The sequence below is a fragment of the Melanotaenia boesemani genome, chromosome 23 (assembly GCF_017639745.1).
Source record: "Melanotaenia boesemani isolate fMelBoe1 chromosome 23, fMelBoe1.pri, whole genome shotgun sequence".
Taxonomy (NCBI): domain Eukaryota; kingdom Metazoa; phylum Chordata; class Actinopteri; order Atheriniformes; family Melanotaeniidae; genus Melanotaenia; species Melanotaenia boesemani.
Genome location: NC_055704.1, coordinates 11,306,768 through 11,327,304, shown reverse-complemented (window position 1 = coordinate 11,327,304; position 20,537 = coordinate 11,306,768). Strand labels below are relative to the sequence as shown.

Here is a 20,537-nt window from a genome sequence, read left to right as displayed (position 1 = left end):
AGGATCCCCAGAGGAATCAGAGACAGCAGGGGTCGAGCTAGAAGACAGATATCTCTCTCTGCCTGTGATAGAAATTATCTAGAGGAGCTGCTATAAGGATGCATCTCTGACTGACACCAGACAGTGTCAGGCTGACACACTCTAGACAAAAAAATCCTCCACAATATTTCCATGTCCACTTTGGTCTGGCAACAGTACTGCATTAAAGTTCAGAACTTAATTTTAAATATGTGTATTCATTTCAAACTGGTTTGTCTGAAAAGTGCCCTGAGTTACCTTTGTGTTCTCTGTTTCCACATGAATATTTAAGAGCCTTACATAACTGGGTTAATTTTGGACATAACTCCCTTTTTGTACATAAAAAGTCTCCTACTGGTGATTCAGCTGGTGGCTTTTTGATGGACTGGCGAGCTTCACTCTTAGCTCAGAGCAGCTGGGATTGGCTCCAGCTAACTGCGCCCTTGAGTTGGATAAAGCGGGTATAGAAAATGGATGGATGCTCCACCCAAACATTGTTTCATTGTAAACATTGTTCCAAGCCAAGCACACCCTCCTCGTATCGACAGTATTTGATGGCAGTAGCCTCCTGGAACAGGATGTTCACCCAGACTCTAAACCGCATAGACCCTATCTGTCCTGGATGTACAGGACATCCTTCCATAATCCCAGGCTGACTGAAATGGGTACCAAAAAAATGAATTAAATGTACATCACATCTAAACTTGAGGCATTAGTTAGTTATGTGTGTTTGGAGGCATAGCTAGCCAGTTTTTAATTCATCAAGCCAATCACCCATGAGTGCCCTTAGTGGACAAACCTACATCTAATACGGGTAGGAGAAAAGGAAGTAATTTTAATAATCCAATCAATACAGCAATTAGATGTTGAGTATCAATGTAAAAAAAAACTTTTTGTGTGATGTTTATATTAATTATGTTAATTTGTATTACATAGCAAACTCCTTTTTACCCATTTATCCACTGTCTATAGGCCTGCTTATTTCATTGAGCTGGAGCCTTTCCCAGCAGCTACCAGATGAGAGGAAGGGTACACCCTGCACAGGTTGCCAGGCTATAACAAGGTTAAACTCCTTTCTTTCCTATTTAACTTAAAAGATGCCAATGTACAATCTCATTAGCCAAAATGACTAAACTTCATTAAAAGACCAGCAATTTATTAAGATAAAAACAAACTTAAAGTATAAAACAGACAATTAAGGGGTTCATTTTAAAGAAAAGCAGAAATGAGACAGTATAGAAGTTTTGTATTATGTTGACATAATATGATTTAATTTATTTTCTTGAAGACAATATATAGAGCTTTGTTTTTTAATGTGCATCACTGAAGCTTTTCTCTGTTCAGAAAGAAAGAAAAGCTAATTTTTCTCTGCAAAATGAGGAAAAAAATCAGAAAGGCAAGGCAAGTTTATTTGTATAGCACATTTCATGTACAAGACAGTTCAAACTGCTTTACATAAAACATTAAAAGCATTACAGCAGGGTGCAGGAAGCATTAACAAACAAATTTTACAGTTCTGGAGTTATATGAGCTACTTTCTTGGTCTTAGTGAGGACTCGAGCAGAAGCGACGCCAGGGTACATTGTCATGAAAGCTAAGGGTCCTGAAACTGTGGCCTGTGGTACTGCAGAAATCCAGTTTTATAATGGTGGCCCAACAATGTTATGTTCACTTTTCATGTTCATGTTTTATCATGATATTATAAAATCTTGGGTTTTATTTGAGATTTTTTTTATTACTTTTGCAATATTAAACTTAATGTGATGAGGATTGTCAAGAAAAAAAATATATTAAAAACCTTCAGCTACATTGTAATTTGTTATTATTCTTTTATTTGAAAATAATTTTAAATTCTTGCAGATTTCTCTAAAAGTATTTCCATTTCTATTAATTTTTATTTGGTTGTTTTTGTTTTAGTAACTTCAGTGCACTGATGTATTTTGCAACTGTGCACGAAAGGAAAATATAAGTATCAGACTCAGACTGGCCTCTCAAACCAGTCTTTTAAGGGTCTTTTAGGGGTTTCTGCTAAGAGAAAAGTACATACACAAAAAGAACTGATTATTTTTTTGCAACTATAAATTCTATGTAAAATATACTGTCATCAAAATAAAGCTAACACTTGTGAGATTTCATCAGAGGTGAAAGCATCACCACAGATGCATCTCTGTAAAGTAATTGATAATAAAACAGGAAAAAATTGAGAATTTTCTCTTCACCAAAATATTTTTTTTGGGATTTTACAGTATATAAATGCTTTGAAAATTTAGTGTAATAGACAAAAACCTCCAGAAAACCATGACTCAACATGTGGACAATATCTGTGCAAAGATTCATGGAGCTGAAGTGAAACAACAAAGTTGCAGAGGTTTTAGTAAAGACATGTCTGGCCATCTCAGGTGAACTCAGATCAGTACATGTGGGCTTTATGTAAGGTCCTCAATGAATCTGGCACACACAACCAGTGTTGGATTTGGCACCCATCCTAGTTTTAGTCTTTAGCATGAAAATGCTTATTAGTTTTGTTCACATTATATTCATTTCTATATGTGATGATTTAAGTCCAGTTCTAGTTGACAGAAGCTCAAAAAGGTTTTAGCCTAGCCTTAGTCAGTTTTAAAAAAGAAGTATTAGAACGGCCAAGACAATCATTTTGACCCTCATGAAATTTGCATATTCAATAATTTTGTTAAATAAAATCATAAAGCCTTTCCGGTTCCTGACTTTTCTTAAAACAAGCTACATGAAATTTAAATTAAACTAAATGGTAAATGGTCTGTATTTATATAGCGCTTTACTGTAAATGGTAAATGGTCCATATTTATATAGCGCTTTACTGCAAATGGTAAATGGTCTGTATTTATATAGCGCTTTACTGTACCTGGAATGGTACCCAAAGCGCTTTACATCATACATTCACCCATATATATATATATATATATATATATATATATAATGCCGTTTATATTATCCATTATGTTTTCTCCTGCTTTATTAGTCGTCACATCTGGGATATTTATTGCCAGACTTGTACCTTCGCTTACCAAAAAATGAAGGAACTCATTAACTATCTTCTTTGTTTCATGTATGTAATTTATAGTCTCAAATATAACAGCATGGGCAGAGATGGGGGTGAGGATGAAGAGACAAATGGGTAAAAATGTAGAATAGGAATAGGGAGGATGTCTTGTGTGTGTGTGTGTGTGCGTGTGATGGGGGGCAGAACAGAGAACAGAAGATCAGTTTGTAGTCACTTCGTTGTGAAAGTGTGTGTCTATTTCTGCATCTTTTAAGGGATTTGATGTGATGTGACAGTCAGCAGGGAGACACACGTATGTGCTGTTTATTCACAGCCTGGGAGAGGCTCAGGAAACAGCCAACAAGAGCTTCCCGAGGAAAAAGTCTAGGGGCGATCCCTGAGGTTCTATAGGAGGAAATGAGCCACGTGGGCGTAGGCCTGACGAAGAACTGGAAGGTTGTTCCACCCACAGGAAATATGGTATTTTATATTATATGTAAGGAAGTATTTATCTACTCAAGAATGAGAACAATAAAACCTAATGTGACAGACTGACCGGGACAAACAATGAATAGCAAGACAAGAATGCATCACAACCTAAACACTTTTCCTGTGATCATAAAAAGGTATTTAAACTTGATCAGAATGGACAGTTTTATATGATTAGCTCTTTTTTTTTTACACAAATGTTTGCCAGTTTATGAGAAAAGTTACAGCTGAAATATAAGCCCCATCCACAACGTTGACAAGAAATCTTTTTACTTACATGTTCAAAAGACAAGATGCAAGTTCTCCATCTGTTTAGCCATTTACACCCTTTATTTATTTATTTATCTGCCGATGCTATTTGCTGCTGCTTCCTTTTCTTCTATTAGTTCAAAGGGAGTGTTATATGGGATAAGCTTTGTGCCACTGGGGAGCGAATCTGAATTCTTTATATTTGAATTTGAATCATTCAATTTGAATGTGAATGTGCCTGTTTGAATAATTGCTTCAAAAAACTGAATCCAAATGACCATTTTTGATACTGAATCTTTGTTTGTTTTAATGTGTATTGTGGTAAAGTTGAAACTTTTGTATTTGAAAAATTCAGATCTGAAATTCAAATTCAGATTCATGCAGGGGAGAGAGAGAGAGAGAGAGAAATGGAGAAACGCTAAGATCCAGGCCAGCCACTTTCGCTACAACGGCAGTTACTGTTCCTGCAATGGCACTTGCCGTTTCTGTAGCGGTAGTTACCGTTTCCTCAACGGTCTCAGCAGTTTGCTGTGGGCTGGTTGCAGACTTTTCACATTAGTAGTAACTCCTAATACAAGAAAAATATGTGTAGGTTTGCACAGATTGATGTGCACCTCAAGTGACGTACATACACCATGTAAGCTATAACGGGCCAGTTTTTTTTTGGTTTGGAAACATTTTAGTAATATCGCTTATTGATAACAATAAACGTGTCATTATTTTTAACACATAAAATATAATATATATATATATATATATATATATATATAGTATATTTTATATATATATATATATATATATATATATATATATAGTAACTTTCCAGATCTGTTCCATTTTGATATTAAATAATCAATGCAATAACCATCATGTAGGCTGAAGATCAAGCCCCTTCATTGTACTTCTGTCTGCGACCTTCATATGCCAGAGGAGGGCGCAACCTTGGAAGATTAAGTCTGTTTTGTATTTGGGACATCATTTAGTAGTTTTATGTGATTAAAACATGAATGGTCTGGGTGAATACTCGATTCTTATTTGGCTGTAGGGTGTCCATATGGATACCTATAAAAGAAGTTTATGGAAAGCATACAAAACAAAAATTTAATGAACTTTCCACCAACAAAGTGCTGCTACACAGCTGAGAGTCTCTGACAGTTTCCAGTCATCTGGTTTGACGGCAGCAAAATACAATCCCATTCTAGGGATGTCGGTTGGAACATCCAAAGGCACAATCTTTAGGTCCAGAAAGCAAGGTTTTCCTCAGCTTATTCTTCCATACAAAGTTAACAAACATGTTATTAATACCCTTACATGTGGAATCATACACACTGAGGGAAAGACTGGGTACACTAATCTACTGTGATGAAATCAGTTTTAGGTTGGATATTTGACAGATATTTGCGCTGAAGGCACCAGCGTCTGTTTCAGGGACCACCAACAATTCTCATAAAGGAGGTAAAACTATGCCCACATCCATATGACCCAGTGCCTCCAAAGAAAAGACAAAATTCTGAGGTAAACAGAGAGAAAAAACACACATTTCTGTTGCTTTTATATTTGAATGGAAATTTAATAATTTCTTATAAGGAAAAATAAAACATATTTTGCAATAGCTTCTGAACCAAGTGATCCAATCACTTCAAACCACAGCTAAATTGAAGCAGATTATCATCTCAACACAAGTTCTCCTGTTTATAATTTCCCCTCTTGTCATATTTTATATGAATATTTTTATAAAACATAATCAATTACAATTGGAAACCTATTTTAAAACAGATTTTCTTTTCTTTATTTAATGAAAAATATGAGGACTGAAGACTGTTTAAATATGTGTGAAACCGTGCAATGCAACCATGGAGGAAGATGCAGAGTGTGTGTATATATACTAAATCACTACATACATCTATATATATATATATATATATATATGTAGTGATTGACAACTGCTAGTTGTCATTAACCTTGTATATATATACAAGGTTAATGACAACTAGCAGTCATTATCTGTATCCAAAACTAGATGATTGTGTATTATGTTGGTTCATGATGACTCCATTTTTTTTTCTTTAATAACCTTTGTCGAGATCAACATTACATAAATCAGTTTTGTCCTTTATTGTTAAACGTTAGAATATGAAATTTAACCAAAGGACTATGTCCAACCCTCCTCCTTCATCCGGGCTTGGGACCGGCAAAGTGACACAAAACAGACACTTTGGCAGAGTTACTTGTTTTTTGTTTTTTTATATATATTTATATATATATATATATATATATATAGTTTTTTTTTTAGTCTATTATTTCTTTTCTTTAGTTTTCTTACTTTTAGTTTAGTTTCTAACCTTATGCTCCACTTAGAAGCCTACAACAATTGAAACATGAACATTTTTTATTAGAAATATAACATTTTAACTACTTTTTGGATAGACAGTTTTAACTTGACAACATTAACAATCTAAATGAACCAAACAGAGACAATAGGAATGACTGTCAGTGGCAATGTGAGAAAATGAAGGTAACTGGTCTGGCCATAATTCAGGTTCATTGTTTTGTTTGGGTTTTTTTTCAACGTCTCCAATAAACGGCTTCAACCAGCCTTTGAATTCAGGGTTTGATTCCCACTCCTTTCTATACTTTTGAGTGTACAGTTTAGACTGCATGAGCTAGCTAGCTAGATGTTTAGCTTTTGTCACAGAGAGGCATACACACAGTGGATGAGGTGAGTAAGTGACTGAAGCTGTGAGTCAAATGCAGTTATTTATTTCAGCGTGACCGTGAAAAAACATTTATATTTACGGGACTCTGATCAGGACCGTGACACCAACCAACCATGACGTCACAGTTTATAGTACTTCAAGATGGCGGCGTCCTTGCTATGAAAAACAAAACGGCGCCATGTTTTTCTTTTATATCTTTATATTTGTCACGTTCTTATATAATTATAACTAAGAATAAGACTCAGTCTATTAAATAATGTTAATTTGGTTGACTGTTTCATTTACACTTTAAGAAATGTAACTGATGTTTTGTGATCTTTACCAGATATCTACAGTAAGTCTGTGTATGTGTGTGTTTTTTTTTTTTTTTCTCCTGCTTTCCTGCAAGAAGGTTCATGTTAAGTGTGGATCAAAGCACTGTACATGACAACATCTCTTCCTTCACATCTTCCTCTTTGCTTGATGTTTGCTAGCTATTATTGCTTCAACATCATTACCCATCAGACTTGGCATCAACCCTGGAATTTCTGCAGTGGTGTGTGTTTTGGACCAGCTTTATCCAATATGTTCATTTGATCTGAACAAAACTAAAGCAGGTGCTGTAGTGACTTTTGGGTTAGAAGACAATGTATTGAACTTTTGTTCTTCAGTAGGTGGAACTTTGATTATGAATATAGTCATCTGTTTCTCTTCTATTTCTTCAGGTGTTTTTTCTCCATCAACCCAGAGAAGGACACTAAAGTAGAGAAGACGCGTACCTCCCGACTTCATGTGAACCTCAGAGTCCTCACCTTGATTCAGCAGCTTTCAGATTATGAGTGGCGTGATGTATAAATATGGACTAAAATCAGCAAGTTCTGTTCAAATGTGAACAAAGGCATTTGTAAAGTTTGTAAAATGTTTTAATCAAAGTTGCTGAAATATTTGTATGCAGTGTAACAACTTGTGTTTGTTACACTGCAAGAGTTAAGTACCATCAATCTGTTAATTCTGGAAACTGATTACTACCTGTTATTTCTAATTTCCTTGAGCACCCTTTTATTTAGCAGTAGATGATTGCTAGTGTGATCAATGTGGGTTAAGTTAACATTAGCTATAAGCAATGATTAAGACTAATTAGATAAACAAGGTATGGTCATTATGTTTTCATGTCTTGTCTGTTTTAATACAGCCCAATTCTTATTGAAGCTCCACTCGTTTACTTGTTTTGTCATTTTGAACTTGCACATACAGAAAATAGGTTCACTACAATTTGACCAATAATATCATTTTAGATGCCAAGCTGCTGCTTTGAATTAGACAAAAATATGATTTTTAAACACAGACTTTACACTATTTCACAAAATTATAATTTAAATTAGCACACAAGGGCTTAGCTAAGATGTCAGCTGTACTAAAATTGAATTTTGAAAATTTGAATTATTGTTCAAACTGCTTTCATTTGTATATGCTGATGTTTATGTGAAAATGTACATCGAGTACATACCAATATGGCTAATGTTCATGTTAACTGAGTAATACATTTTAAAGATATATTGAGTATAGATGTTTCTGGTGAAACTTGTTGGATTACATTTCTGCTAGCAGTGCAAGGTTGTAGTTTTTACATGTTGCTTTTCAAACTGCTTTTGACACTCAGTTAAGAACATTCAATTTGGTAAAAATATTTGATTAGAATAATGAAGATATTACACTAATAATGAAGTGGTATTACACTAAAATAGGGTCCATCTTTTAAATCAATTCAATTCAATTCAAATCCTTTATTTATCCCAGATGGAAATTGATTTTGCAGCCAGAACACACACATAGGAAAGATATCACATTAAAACATCAAAAAACAAAATCAGAACCAATGGCATGTGTCAAAAAAGAGATCCACACAATTCAAAACAATAAATGAGCTTAAAATAAGGTAAATAAAATCACAGCTAAAAACAAATAGAGAGAACAACTCTGTCACTTTAGGCCATTACTGTTAAGTAGATGAACAGCAGGAGGGACAAACAACACTTTACGTCTTTTTGTCCTCCCAAAAGAGGCCTTGAAGTGATGGGTAATAAAATAAACTCATTCTGGAGAAGGTGGTTCGGGCAGTTTAATATAGAATGAGCTTTCCTCACCCCATTTTTGTTAAAAATGGCCAAAAGGCCCTCCTGCTGGGATCCAGAAACTTTGCCAGCAGCTTTCACTAAATGTCCCAAACGGTTTTTATTTGCCAAACTAAGGCTCCCGAACCAAGCAATGATACAAAAAGATAAAACCTCATCAATAAGACCTCATCTTTCTTAAAAAGAAAAACCTCTTATGAACCTTTTTTGAGGTTAAGTCAGTGTGAGACTCAAAACATAATTTATTGTCAAGAACACACCCAAATATTTATAACTGTCTACCTCCGCGATGGCAGCTGCTTTAATAAAAGTAGATGGGGGGTTTGACGGAGACTTTTAAAAAATCAATAACCATATCTTTGGTTTGGACACATTTATATGAAGGGAAGAGTTGTCTCACCAGCTCACAAAATCATTCACAACCTGCCAATGTGCTGTCTCACCTTCCTCAAGAAGGCTAACGATGGCCATGTCAACAAATTTAAGAATATATCTATTATTAATATTACTGCGACACTCGTCAGTGTACAGAATGTATAGAAGTGGAGAAAGACAACAACCCAGTGGAGAACCTGTGGAAGATGGGAGCACATTAGAAAACGTGCCATTCACCTTCACACACTGGGACCTATTAGTAAGAAAATCCAGAATCCAGCCAGTCAAATTAGGGCGAATCTTGAAGTCAATAAGCCTTTCAACCAATAAATAGGGTTGCAAAGTGTTAAATGCGGATGAAAATAATGATCTCAACTCTAGCTGCCATCTAGGGATGGGCATTTTAAATTACTCCTGTCATAAAGTTTTTGCACTGGCTACCTGTGTTCTTCGGGATTAAGTTTAATATCCTTTTACTTGTTTTTAAACTTAATAGTCTTAGTCCTACTTATTTATCTGATTTGATTTTATCTTTTAAGCCCTCCAGAATGCTCAGGTCTTCAGAGGTCTTTGATTAATCCCTTTTAATTAATGTTAATTGTGTTTCTTTTATTTTTTTCTCCAGTGTTTTCTCATCCAAAAGTGCTGAGAGTGAGATAGATCTTCCCGACCATCATAATCCCATAGCTCTAAAATATGTGTGTGTGCGTACATCCGTGTGTCTGCATACAATCTTTTATTCTTGTTTTGTTTTTGTTTTTTTATATTCTGTAAAGCACATTGTACTGCATTTATTAGTATGAAAAGTGCTATATAAATAACTTCCCACCAATTCGACTGATTTATTTAAATGATTCTTCAGCATACTTCGGATATGTATGTATGTTTTACCAACTAAGCTACAAAGAATTATGTATGACCCTCAGTCTGAAATTAAAGATTAACAACATGTTAGAGCATCAATGAAACTTTAAAGAAGACGTTAATGAGTCAAAGATGGCCTAAGTCAATGTTTGAATCCAGCCAAAACCAGGTAGATACAGTGGAAAGACATCTTAGAGAAAATATCAGTGCAGCAGCCTCACAGCTTATGGAGTCCCTCTGATGTCTGTCTTCTCAATGCGTAGTGTGTCTGTGTGTGTTCTGGGTGAGTGGCTCAGGGTGCCCACCAGTGGTCCTTCAGTTTCCATCCAGTCGCTGGGGGATGAGGCCCTGCGACGCTACTACTGGACCAAGAGGCTGGAGCCTGGAGATAAACAGATAGGATTTAGTATGCGAAGGTGTCAAGGTGGAGAGCTCCTCCACCCTGAAGACCAGGTAAAGGATGTTCTGGAGGACGATGACTTTGTGCAGTTGGGTAAGTGTCTCAAGTTTTAGACCCTACATGTACAGATAACTAACTGTAAGGCAGTTTCCAAAGGATAATAATATTTCTTCTCTGTTTTTGGAGTCTTTGCAGCAGATTGTAACACAGATGTTTCTTCTTCACTGGAGAGGGCGGAGTATCCTTCTCTTGACTTTTACAGAAACAAGCTCAAAATGTTACAGCCAGATTTCATTGACTGTAAATAAGCCCGTCAGAGAATCCTAAATGAAAATAACAATAGTGGAGATGTTTATTATGCCCCGTTTCCACTGATGGGTGTGGGTCACGACAGGACATTTTTTTGGTGTTTCCACATGCGAAATCTGGGACGGGTACCCGAATATCTGACCCGACCCATCCTATGTTTTTTGTTACCCTTCCGTTGAGGTACCAACCTAACCGACCCGAACTGAACAGGCAGAGTTTGACACACTGCAATTTGTTGATCGGTTGAAAAAATAAAAGTAACTTCATATGCAACCTGTCATAAAAACAAAGCAGGATAGGTTGTTTAGAGCAACATGTTTTCTTTTTGTTGATTAAATCTCCATTTAAAATGGAATTTCAAAACACCGCCTAGAAGAAAGACCAAAAACTGTTGGATGAGCACCGTTCTCCTTCTTTGTTTCTGAGTCTGTTTTGGTTTTACTTTAAAGGCCCCATATTATACAAAATTCACATTCTAAAGGTTTTCTAACAGTCATATGTGTCCTCATAGTCTGTGTATGAGGCCCAAAAATGAGAAAATTCTGTCTTTTCTCTCGCTTGCTTGCTCCACTTTTTAGCGAATGTGTGCTCAAATGGGTGAGTCTGAGATCTTTCTCGTTCACCAAGTGGGCACCAGCGAAAGCCAGATCCTCTCCCAGAGAGGGGCGTGGACAGGCACCACACACGAACAGGCACCACACACGAACATTTAAAGGTTCAGACACAGAAACAACACGTTCTCATTAGAGCTCACAAGAGCCACATATGGATTGACTGAAATTAAGGACCGAGGCTGAATTTGGGGTAATACACTTTGAAAACAATGTTGTTGGACCTCTGAAACCTATTTAAAATTGTTGAAAAAACGTATCATATGGGACCTTTAAGGAAGGCGCTGCTCTGCGATAGCGTCATGCTATTACGTAGCTGATGCAGCTATCACTTACCAGCTAATACCCCGCCTCTCAGGTAAGGTTATGGTTGGTTGTGGGAACCCAACGGGATTACAGTTAACAGAGGATATCCACACCCTACCCATCCCATCCTGAACCGCACCCGTCGGTGAAAACGAGACTAAAGAGCCCATTAATGGAGCTTCAGCCCTCAGCTTCCGCTGTGAAAATGTTTTGTTTGATGTTTGAAACGCTTAACTGGATAAATGAAAGCTTTCACCTGTTAGGGTTTTGTGCACTGTTAGGATTTGTCTTCTGTGTGCATCCTCAAGCAAAAAGTGATATAATCACCACAAGTGAAGGATGTCAATAAAAGCACACAAAACAACATTATAAAATACAGATATGGCACAAAATAAATGTATTTAATAGCGCAAGATTTGGGGTTTTTAAAACATACTTCTATAAATTATTTTTCTTTAAATTAAATTAAATTAAATTACTTAACCAATAAATATTGAAAACTCCAAATATTTCTGTTCCAAGTGCAAAAACATTACCTTCAGTTTTTAACATTTAGTAAACTATCTTTTTAGAAAACATGATGACAAACATACAATTTCTTGAGAAAATGTATTATTTTCTTTAAATTAAAGAATCTAATTTGAATGGATTTTAAAATAGTTTTATTAGTTTATATATTTATATATATATATATATATGGTATTTTGCTTATATTTATTTAATTTATTCAGATTTTTTACATATTACACATTTGCTCATTTGCACGTGTATTACAGCTTACAAAACACAACGGAGCTACAAACTCCCAAAACATTATTTCACATTATTATTTAAATAACTTTTCAACAGCCACAAGTTATTTAAAATGTACATACCTGTACATTTCCACATGTTTAGTAAGAAAGATATAACAAGTTATCCCCCTGCCTTTAAAATGTTTTATCTTTAAATGTAAGAAATGCATCCTCATGGGCACAAATGAGTTATTACAGTTTCTTTAGTTTAAAAAAAGGAAGTTAATGTTCTCTATGTCATTTACACATTTACCAAATTCATCTTGTGGGCCAGATTGGACCCTCTGGCAGGCTGGTTTTGGCCCCCAGGTCACATATTTAACAACACTGTAGTAGAGGGGAAAAAAAATTTTTTTTTCTTCTACTAAATCAGTTGCATCGTGAATTCTTTGAGGACTTCATGAATAGAAAATAATATTCTTCATTGGTCAAGTTCTGACTTCCTTGTACATCAGCCGACAGATCGGTGGTGGCTGACTGTTTCACAGAGCTGATTATGTCTTTCCTGAAGAAAAGTTTGAATGCTCTTTACTCTGCAAGACTGTTCCTAAAATAACCTCAGCATCATCAAACCTCTTTTTGATTAATGGCATGAAAAAGTCCAAATCCACCTTTTCTTTCAACTGTTTTGACCAGTTTAGACACAAAAATTGATTCCTGTTTCTGCACTTTTCTTTTTCATTTCTTTTGTTGTACATTTTCTAGTTTAATAGCATGTGGTTGTGAGTTTTCTATCCTGATGATTTGACAGCTTCCTCGATTTACCAGTAAATTTTCCTTCTACAATTTAACCTTTTGTACTTGCTCCAAATTTTAGACAAAGCTGGCTGACATGTTCAGGTGAGATTACCTCCTTTTATAATCCTTTCCATTATTTCCACTAACAGCCGTCTTGTTTGGACCATGTTTCCCGTCAATCAGTTCATTTTTTTTCAGTGGACACATTTGCAGATTTAGACCTGTGCAGATATTTGTTTTAGAAACTATAATTTCAAGATATTTTTCTCAAAATTGAGTGATTCCATATTTTTTCCTCTACTTTTTTTTGCCATCTTTTGTACCAAGGATGTTTGTACTAAAATATATCCTTTCCATAACTGTGGAAATGTCATTGTAGAATATAATAGTTTCTACCATACAATTATTAATACATATTTTCTTCTGCTATTAAAATGAGCAACCTTAACCTGATGCAAACAGGCATTTTGCTTATAAAAAGCCCAAAGAGGTGGGTATATCGCTTTTGGTTCTACTTAATTATTTTACAGCTGAAAAACATGATAATAAAATACCGAAACCTGTTTTCGTGGCACTAATAGATTTGTTTTTTGCAAACAGTACCTTTTCCTGGATGGCAACAATCTGACCACAGCTGATCTGGTCAGCTTGGGTCAAGGTTTGTTCAAGATAAAGGTGAGGAAAAGCCATGCGTTTACACAGGAGACATAAAGTCAAAACACGCTGAGGTTTGCTGTTTTATTCCTCCTAGTTAACCCAAGAGGCCCAGGAGAGAGTAGCAAAGGGCAGAGAGGTCATTGACACTATCATAAGAGACAAAAAGGGTACAGTTTTCCCAAAAATTCTTCACATCCTAAACATTCAAACTGGAAAAGAACTTAATATTTCATTGTGTGTCGATCTTCACTGCAGTTACTTATGGAATCAACACTGGATTTGGAAAGTTTGCGCGCACATTCATCCCGAGTGAACAACTAGTGTGAGTAAAAACATCACCTTTCAGTCATTCCGTACAAAGAGTTAAAGGATTTCCACATAACTTACTTTCTCCACCTACAGGCAGCTGCAGGAGAATGTGGTTCGCTCTCATTGTGCTGGTATGTTAATAGAAAAACAAAATGCTGAGTCTGAACCATTTTGTTGTATTTTATTTAAAATGTAACCATTAAAGAGTCACCAGTCAGTGTGTAGTGGAGGTTTTAGTCGGGTTCTGGTTGACAACTATGTGAAACATTTACAGTAAGGGAATATATCATTGTTCGTGCTATGATTAAAGTTACTCCAGCTATGTTGGTCAGTTCAGTGTGTGTGTGTGTGTGTGTGTGTGTGTGTTTGTAGGAGTGGGTGCCCCATTGAGCGCTACAAGAACACGCATGCTTCTGGCACTGAGGATCAATGTCCTGGCTAAAGGACACAGTGGAATCTCCATGGAAACAATTAATGCTATGATAAAGGCTTTCAATGGTACACTTATTTTTCATTTATTCATATTCTTCTGAGCAGATGATCTTTTTTTTTTTTTTTTTTTTTTTTTTTTTTTGTAGTGTTGTTTAATATGATGCTGAATTAAACCTTTAAAGAAAAAGAACAAAATGGGGTGGAAATTCTAATATTTTAAATCCAAAGTCTTTATTTGGTCCTTAACAAAAATTATCTTTGCATATTTACCATTTATTATCATGTGACATGTCAAAATTATTGTAGTGAATTCATGTATCCAGAAGGGTGCAGAAAAGTATCAGATTGTGTTCAACAACGTTTTGAGCCACGTTTTTTTTCTTACCATAAAGTGATGCAAAAGGTCTCAGAATCTGTATGTATCAAATATAGTTGAATATGACCAGTTTTGCAGCTCCTTAGACAGCAAAGCAAACTTTAAACCATCACATCTCCACCTCCGTGCTTGGCTCCTGACTTTCATCTGCTCCAAACATCAGATATTCTGAACAGTGGCACTATTAATTATGATTAAACATGCAACCACAGCAACCAGTAAAGCTTTAACGTACCATAATGATACTGAAACAGATAACATATACCTATAAAAACTGAATATAAATTAATTTTATATACTTAGAAGCAAATAGGATATTGTTTTTAAACTTTATCAGTAATATTTTGTCTGTTTGGAGGATGTAGTACTGGAAAGTATTGCATTATGTTTCCATGATTTAGCCTGTGCCCAAAAATATAATTACCATGGCCTGTGAATCAGTCTGCATAACTTAAAACTGACTGATAAATTCACCACATGAAAGCAAGTTAAAAAAGTAAAGTTTATTTATTTGCCACTGTGTGTGTGTGCTCGATAGCATCCTGTTTGTCGTGGGTACCGGAGAAAGGTACAGTGGGAGCGAGTGGAGACTTAGCCCCCCTGGCTCACCTCGCCCTAGGCCTGATGGGGGAAGGCAGGATGTGGTCACCACAAAGCGGCTGGGCTGATGCTAAGATTGTGAGTTTATTTACTGTTCCTCACTTTCATGGCCAGTTCTTGTACTTTTTAAAAGTTTTTAATTATTTTACTATGGGATCAAGAATTTATGTTAACATTTATATCATTGATATTAAAAGTAAATGTGTGAAAGCCAGGAAGGAACTTTTGTCTTTCTAACTTAATGACAAACCAAGTGTTAGTTAGAAATAATTCCAGGCCTTCTACAAAATCTGGGGTTTAAAATGTTAATGAATCTACAATCCCGGTACAGTTCTAACCAGTGAGCAACCTTTTCCTGTAATGCAACATGTCCTCATCTGTCAACAGTGTTGGAAAAGTTCAGTTTCTACATGAAGGAGTTCAAAGTTCAGTTCACACATTTTAAAATGATCTAGTTCAGTTCATAGTTCATAATTCAAATTTTTAATGAATTTCACAGCTCTAAAAAAGAACTAGTTCATAGTTCTTTTTTCCACAATATGTTGCTGCGAGCTATTACCCTCAGAATACTGGCATTCTCCTATTTTTTCCACCCATTCAGTCCACGCTCGTAGCCAGCTGCAGCTTTCCCTCCTACAGTATAAAAACATGAGGAAAAACTTGGTGCTGCTGCCTTCATCGGATTTTGCCTCCATGTCTCATTTGATGATGCATGCGTGGTTGCTGGTGTTGCCAGATTTGGTGTTTTTCACCTATATTAAGGCCTGTTTATGATGTGTTTTAGCCTGGAAGTCTCCATGAAATCTGGCACCCTCTTTAACAATTTTTATTTTACAAATAGCGAAACATCGGCCAAGAGACTCTGCCTCTCAGAGGTGCTCTAGCACCTTACCAAAACCAGTACCATACAATCATGTTCCTTGTCTGAAAATGTTCATCCAGCTGTTTCTTTTTAGTAACTATTACTTTTCCAGCCTTTTGCCCCCCCACCCGTTGTAAACCACGTTACAGCCATCAGTTTCAAGATGAGTGGATGCATCTTATAAGCAAAATGTCTCACTTTTAACATTTGATCTTTTATGTTCTATTGGAACCAAATATTGTTTATTAGATTTGTAAATTACCGTGTTTTTTTTTTTTAAATAATTATTTATTTTCTTTACACTTTATCCAGAATTTCAGCTGCTTTATAATCAACACACCTATGTTCATGCCTGGTGTCATGTCTACAGGTGCTGGAGGGCCATGGGTTAAACCCTCTGGTGCTCAAACCAAAAGAGGTAGAACAAAACTTGAGCTTATTACAACTTGTTTGTGGGATCCTTTTAAATAGTACTAGTGTTAGTAATCTATATAATATGTCCAGCTGCTTAAAACACGATCTAATTGATCATCTCTGTCTTTTGTATTTTAAAGTAAAATTTTACCAGCAAACACATAAAACCTGAGTTTTGATAAATTACAGTTTTCCTGTAGAGCAGATTAAAAGATTGTGGATGATGTTAATGGTTGTTGTTGCTGAACAGGGAATTGCTCTGATTAACGGGACTCAGCTGATAACGTCTCTGGGTGCCGAGGCTGTTGAGAGAGCTCTATCTATTGCCAGACAAGCCGACATCATCGCTGCCTTGACTTTGGAGGCCCTAAGAGGCACCACAAAGGCCTTCCATGGAGGTAACCACAGGGTACACAAAGTACTGCCTAACATCGAACATCACATATACTAAGACTTGATAGTGTTGTACATTACGGATGTACTGAGGAATTCTTGTAATGAGGATTGCACTGATGAGTGTCACCAATTGGTCAAGTACTTTAATTGCAGTCTTTTTCCTCACCTGTAATTTTTGCAGTCTTAAAACAAGTCTACTACTATCGGGAAAAATTGGAGAAATTTCTTTGTAACAGGGGTTATATGGTCGGGTGAATCAATCATAATATTAACCAGTTGGTACTGGGTTGGTACAGGGTAAGTACATAAAAGTATTGGTATCAGTATGAGTACTACTGGGCCTGTATTTAATTGGTACTGACTCAATAACACGTTTTACAGTATCATACTCAACAATTAAATTAATTTTAAGTTTATTATTTTTAGTCTAAATAGGCAACTGCTGCTACACAGCTACATTCATATTAAGTTGGGACAACAGCGCCACCTAATGCCTGTCTTGTGATATACTTGTGTGAAGATTTTAGCTGTAGTTATTAACTGAATGGTTGTGTTGTAGCTATCCACGCTGTGCGACCTCACCCTGGCCAGACAGAGGTGGCCGGGAGGCTTCGATCTCTTCTTGACTCTGAAGTCTTCCCCTCTCAGATCTCAGGTAGGACCTGCGGATCTAAGAATTTACTTTTCACAGCAGAAACATAAAATCACTGGTCACTTTGGACATACAACTTTGTGACATTCATTGTTTGTAACCAGTAGTTATTTGACTTCCTGTTGCTTTTCTATTATCTCCTACCAGTCTGCTAATTCTCATCTGACTTCTGACATCAACAAGACATTCTGGTCCAGACAACTGTGCTCACTGGATATTTTCTCTTCTTCAGACCATTCTCTGTAAAGCCTAGAAATGGTTGTGTGTGAAAATCCCAGTAGTTCAGCAGTTTCTGAAACAGTCACTATGTTCAAAATCACTTAAATCCCTTTTCTTCCTCATTCTGATGCTCAGTTTGAACTTCAGCAAGTCGTCTTGACCATGCATCTTACTGTCATGTGACTGGTCGATTAGCTATTTGGTTAAGCAAATCAAATTGCCAGGGAGTGAATGAAGCATAGTCATTGTGTCTAATACTGCAAGGATGTTTTTTTTTAAAACAATGATGTCATCACATTTTTGTGAGACAATTTCCTGTTTAATGTTGTTCCTCCCACAGAGAGTCATAGATCATGCAGTCGAGTTCAGGATGCTTACACCCTGCGCTGCATCCCACAGGTACCATGTACATGTTTACATTACTATTTCCTTTTATTTCAGTCCCACACCCTTCAGACTCTAACAGGCTAAAATAAATCCTCAGTAATTAAGAAATGACTATCTGTGTAAGGACAATGTTGTTAACAAAGTAATGAGTACTGAGGCAGCGTTCTTTGTGTTGTAGGTTCATGGGGTGGTGAATGACACTATTGCTTTTGTGCAGAAAGTGATTACCACGGAGCTAAACAGTGCCACGGACAACCCTGTATCCTACAGAAGCAGCATTTATTAATGCATTAATGGCTTCAAAAATATCAAATATTTGTTAGTAATGCCTTTTAAATAAAATGATTTGCTATGTTCTTTTTTTTATCCTATTGGACAGTAAAACAAAAATTTTAAAGTTTTGACAACTGGTTGATTAAAATAACACAATCATGCCAAACGATGCGTCTTTCGCCATGTTCTCACTTGCTCTTGTTAATGATTATGAATCACCTGGTTGCTAAGAAAGTAAATACGGATTTGTCAGTAATAGAAAATACAAGTTACTTTTTAAGCTAACATTGTGTGTGTTGTAAGATTGAAGGTCATTTCCCTCACTCAGGTCTGCAACGGGAAAGTTTGACCTATGTGGAAGTGTTTTAGTCATAATCCTCAGCTCACCTCCAGCTGGTATTTGCAGAATTAGGAGAGACTATTTCTGGTGGAAATTTCCATGGAGAGTATCCAGCCAAGGTAAAAAAAACATATGCTGAACTAAATGATTAGATATATTTCAACCTTTTTTGTGTATATTTGTGTCCCTCTTCTCTATTTAGGTGATGTGTTTGTGCTGAGAACAGGAGGCATTGACATGCTTGCAAAAAAAAAAGGCAGTAAAAGTTATGAGACTGTTGTCCTTCTTTCTTTTTGATAACTGTAGCCTACTGTTTTAGGCCCTGGACTACCTGGCTATTGGTGTGCACGAGCTGGCCAGTATGAGTGAGAGGAGGATCGAGAGGCTGGTGAACCCTGCCCTGAGTGAACTACCTGCCTTCCTTGTCAAAGACGGAGGGCTGAACTCTGGCTTCATGATCGCCCACTGCACTGCTGCTGCCTTAGGTCTGTCTCTTTGTGGATCTCATATGAAAGCCTCATTTAGATACAAAATATACTTAAAGACTTGAGAAGCTGCAACCATGCTGGCCTTTTGAATGCTTCCATTCAAACTCTAAATTTTAATAACTTCCCCCTTTTCCTGGTTCATGGAGATGGAATGTTGTAAAATCCTGCAGTGTCGGAGAGTAAGGCTCTGTGCCACCCATCCTCCGTTGACTCCCTGTCTACCAGTGCAGCAACAGAAGACCACGTCTCTATGGGAGGCTGGGCTGCTCGTAAAGCTCTGACAGTAGTGGAGCATGTAGAACAAGGTGATGCATCCAAAGTTTCAGCATTCAGGCCCAGTGTTCAGTTTAGATAACATTAGCGGTTCTGTGCTGCAGTGCTGGCTATAGAGCTGCTGGCTGCCTGTCAGGCTCTGGAGTTCCTGCGTCCTCTAAGCACCACCACCCCTCTGGAGAAGGTCTATGAGCTGCTGCGCTCCGTGGTCAGGTAGGACACCTCAGGACTTGCCTATTAACAGTTTCAATCTTTGTCTAGTTTGCAAAAGGTGAGATCAGCTCAGTCACTAACCATGACCATTTAGTTTGTTCAAAATGCAGCAAATATATCCTAATTTCTGCTCCTCTGTTCAGGCCCTGGGACAGAGACCGCATCATGAGTCCAGATATAGAAGCTGCTCACACACTCGTGAAACAGCAAAAGGCAAATTCCCACAAATAAGTTGATGTTCCATTAATCTACTGATACAGTGTGATGTTTTATTAATATAGTCTCTTCTTCAGGTCTGGAGGACAGTTCAGCCTTACATGGATGAATACAGGAAGAAGATGCAAACATAAAGAGACCCAAGCGGCAAATACTCAACTTTTACCAACTATTAAAACAATTATTTTTAGATAATAATAAAATAATAATTAGATAATGATTTGACCTTTAACCAAATCACAATTAATTAAAATCTTTAAGGTGGACTTTTCAATAGTTCTGACTTTCCTTTTAGTTTTCTATTGATGATATTGTTTGCATTCATTCCTTTGACCACAGTAATCATGTATAATTGTATAAAAAATAAAAAATCATTAAATTTTAAACATCACTTTTGAATTTTATTCAAAGGATTTCCATAACAAGGTAA

At 36.4% G+C, this 20,537-nt stretch overlaps 1 protein-coding gene across 1 annotated transcript; it reads left to right on the top strand.

Moving 5' to 3' along the window:
* The first annotated feature begins 9,831 nt into the window (after positions 1 to 9,831).
* LOC121634408 (histidine ammonia-lyase-like) lies at positions 9,832 to 20,277 on the top strand. The gene is made up of 20 exons (XM_041977004.1): positions 9,832 to 10,335; positions 10,429 to 10,480; positions 13,463 to 13,490; positions 13,601 to 13,675; positions 13,752 to 13,824; positions 13,913 to 13,979; positions 14,060 to 14,097; positions 14,339 to 14,464; positions 15,313 to 15,452; positions 16,607 to 16,654; positions 16,901 to 17,048; positions 17,606 to 17,701; positions 18,258 to 18,316; positions 18,483 to 18,563; positions 18,971 to 19,036; positions 19,237 to 19,402; positions 19,576 to 19,710; positions 19,783 to 19,891; positions 20,035 to 20,104; positions 20,185 to 20,277. The coding sequence occupies exons 1-20, from the start codon at positions 10,083 to 10,085 to the stop codon at positions 20,239 to 20,241; spliced, it is 1,887 nt and encodes a 628-aa protein (XP_041832938.1). The 5' UTR covers positions 9,832 to 10,082; the 3' UTR covers positions 20,242 to 20,277.
* Positions 20,278 to 20,537: the final 260 nt, after the last annotated feature.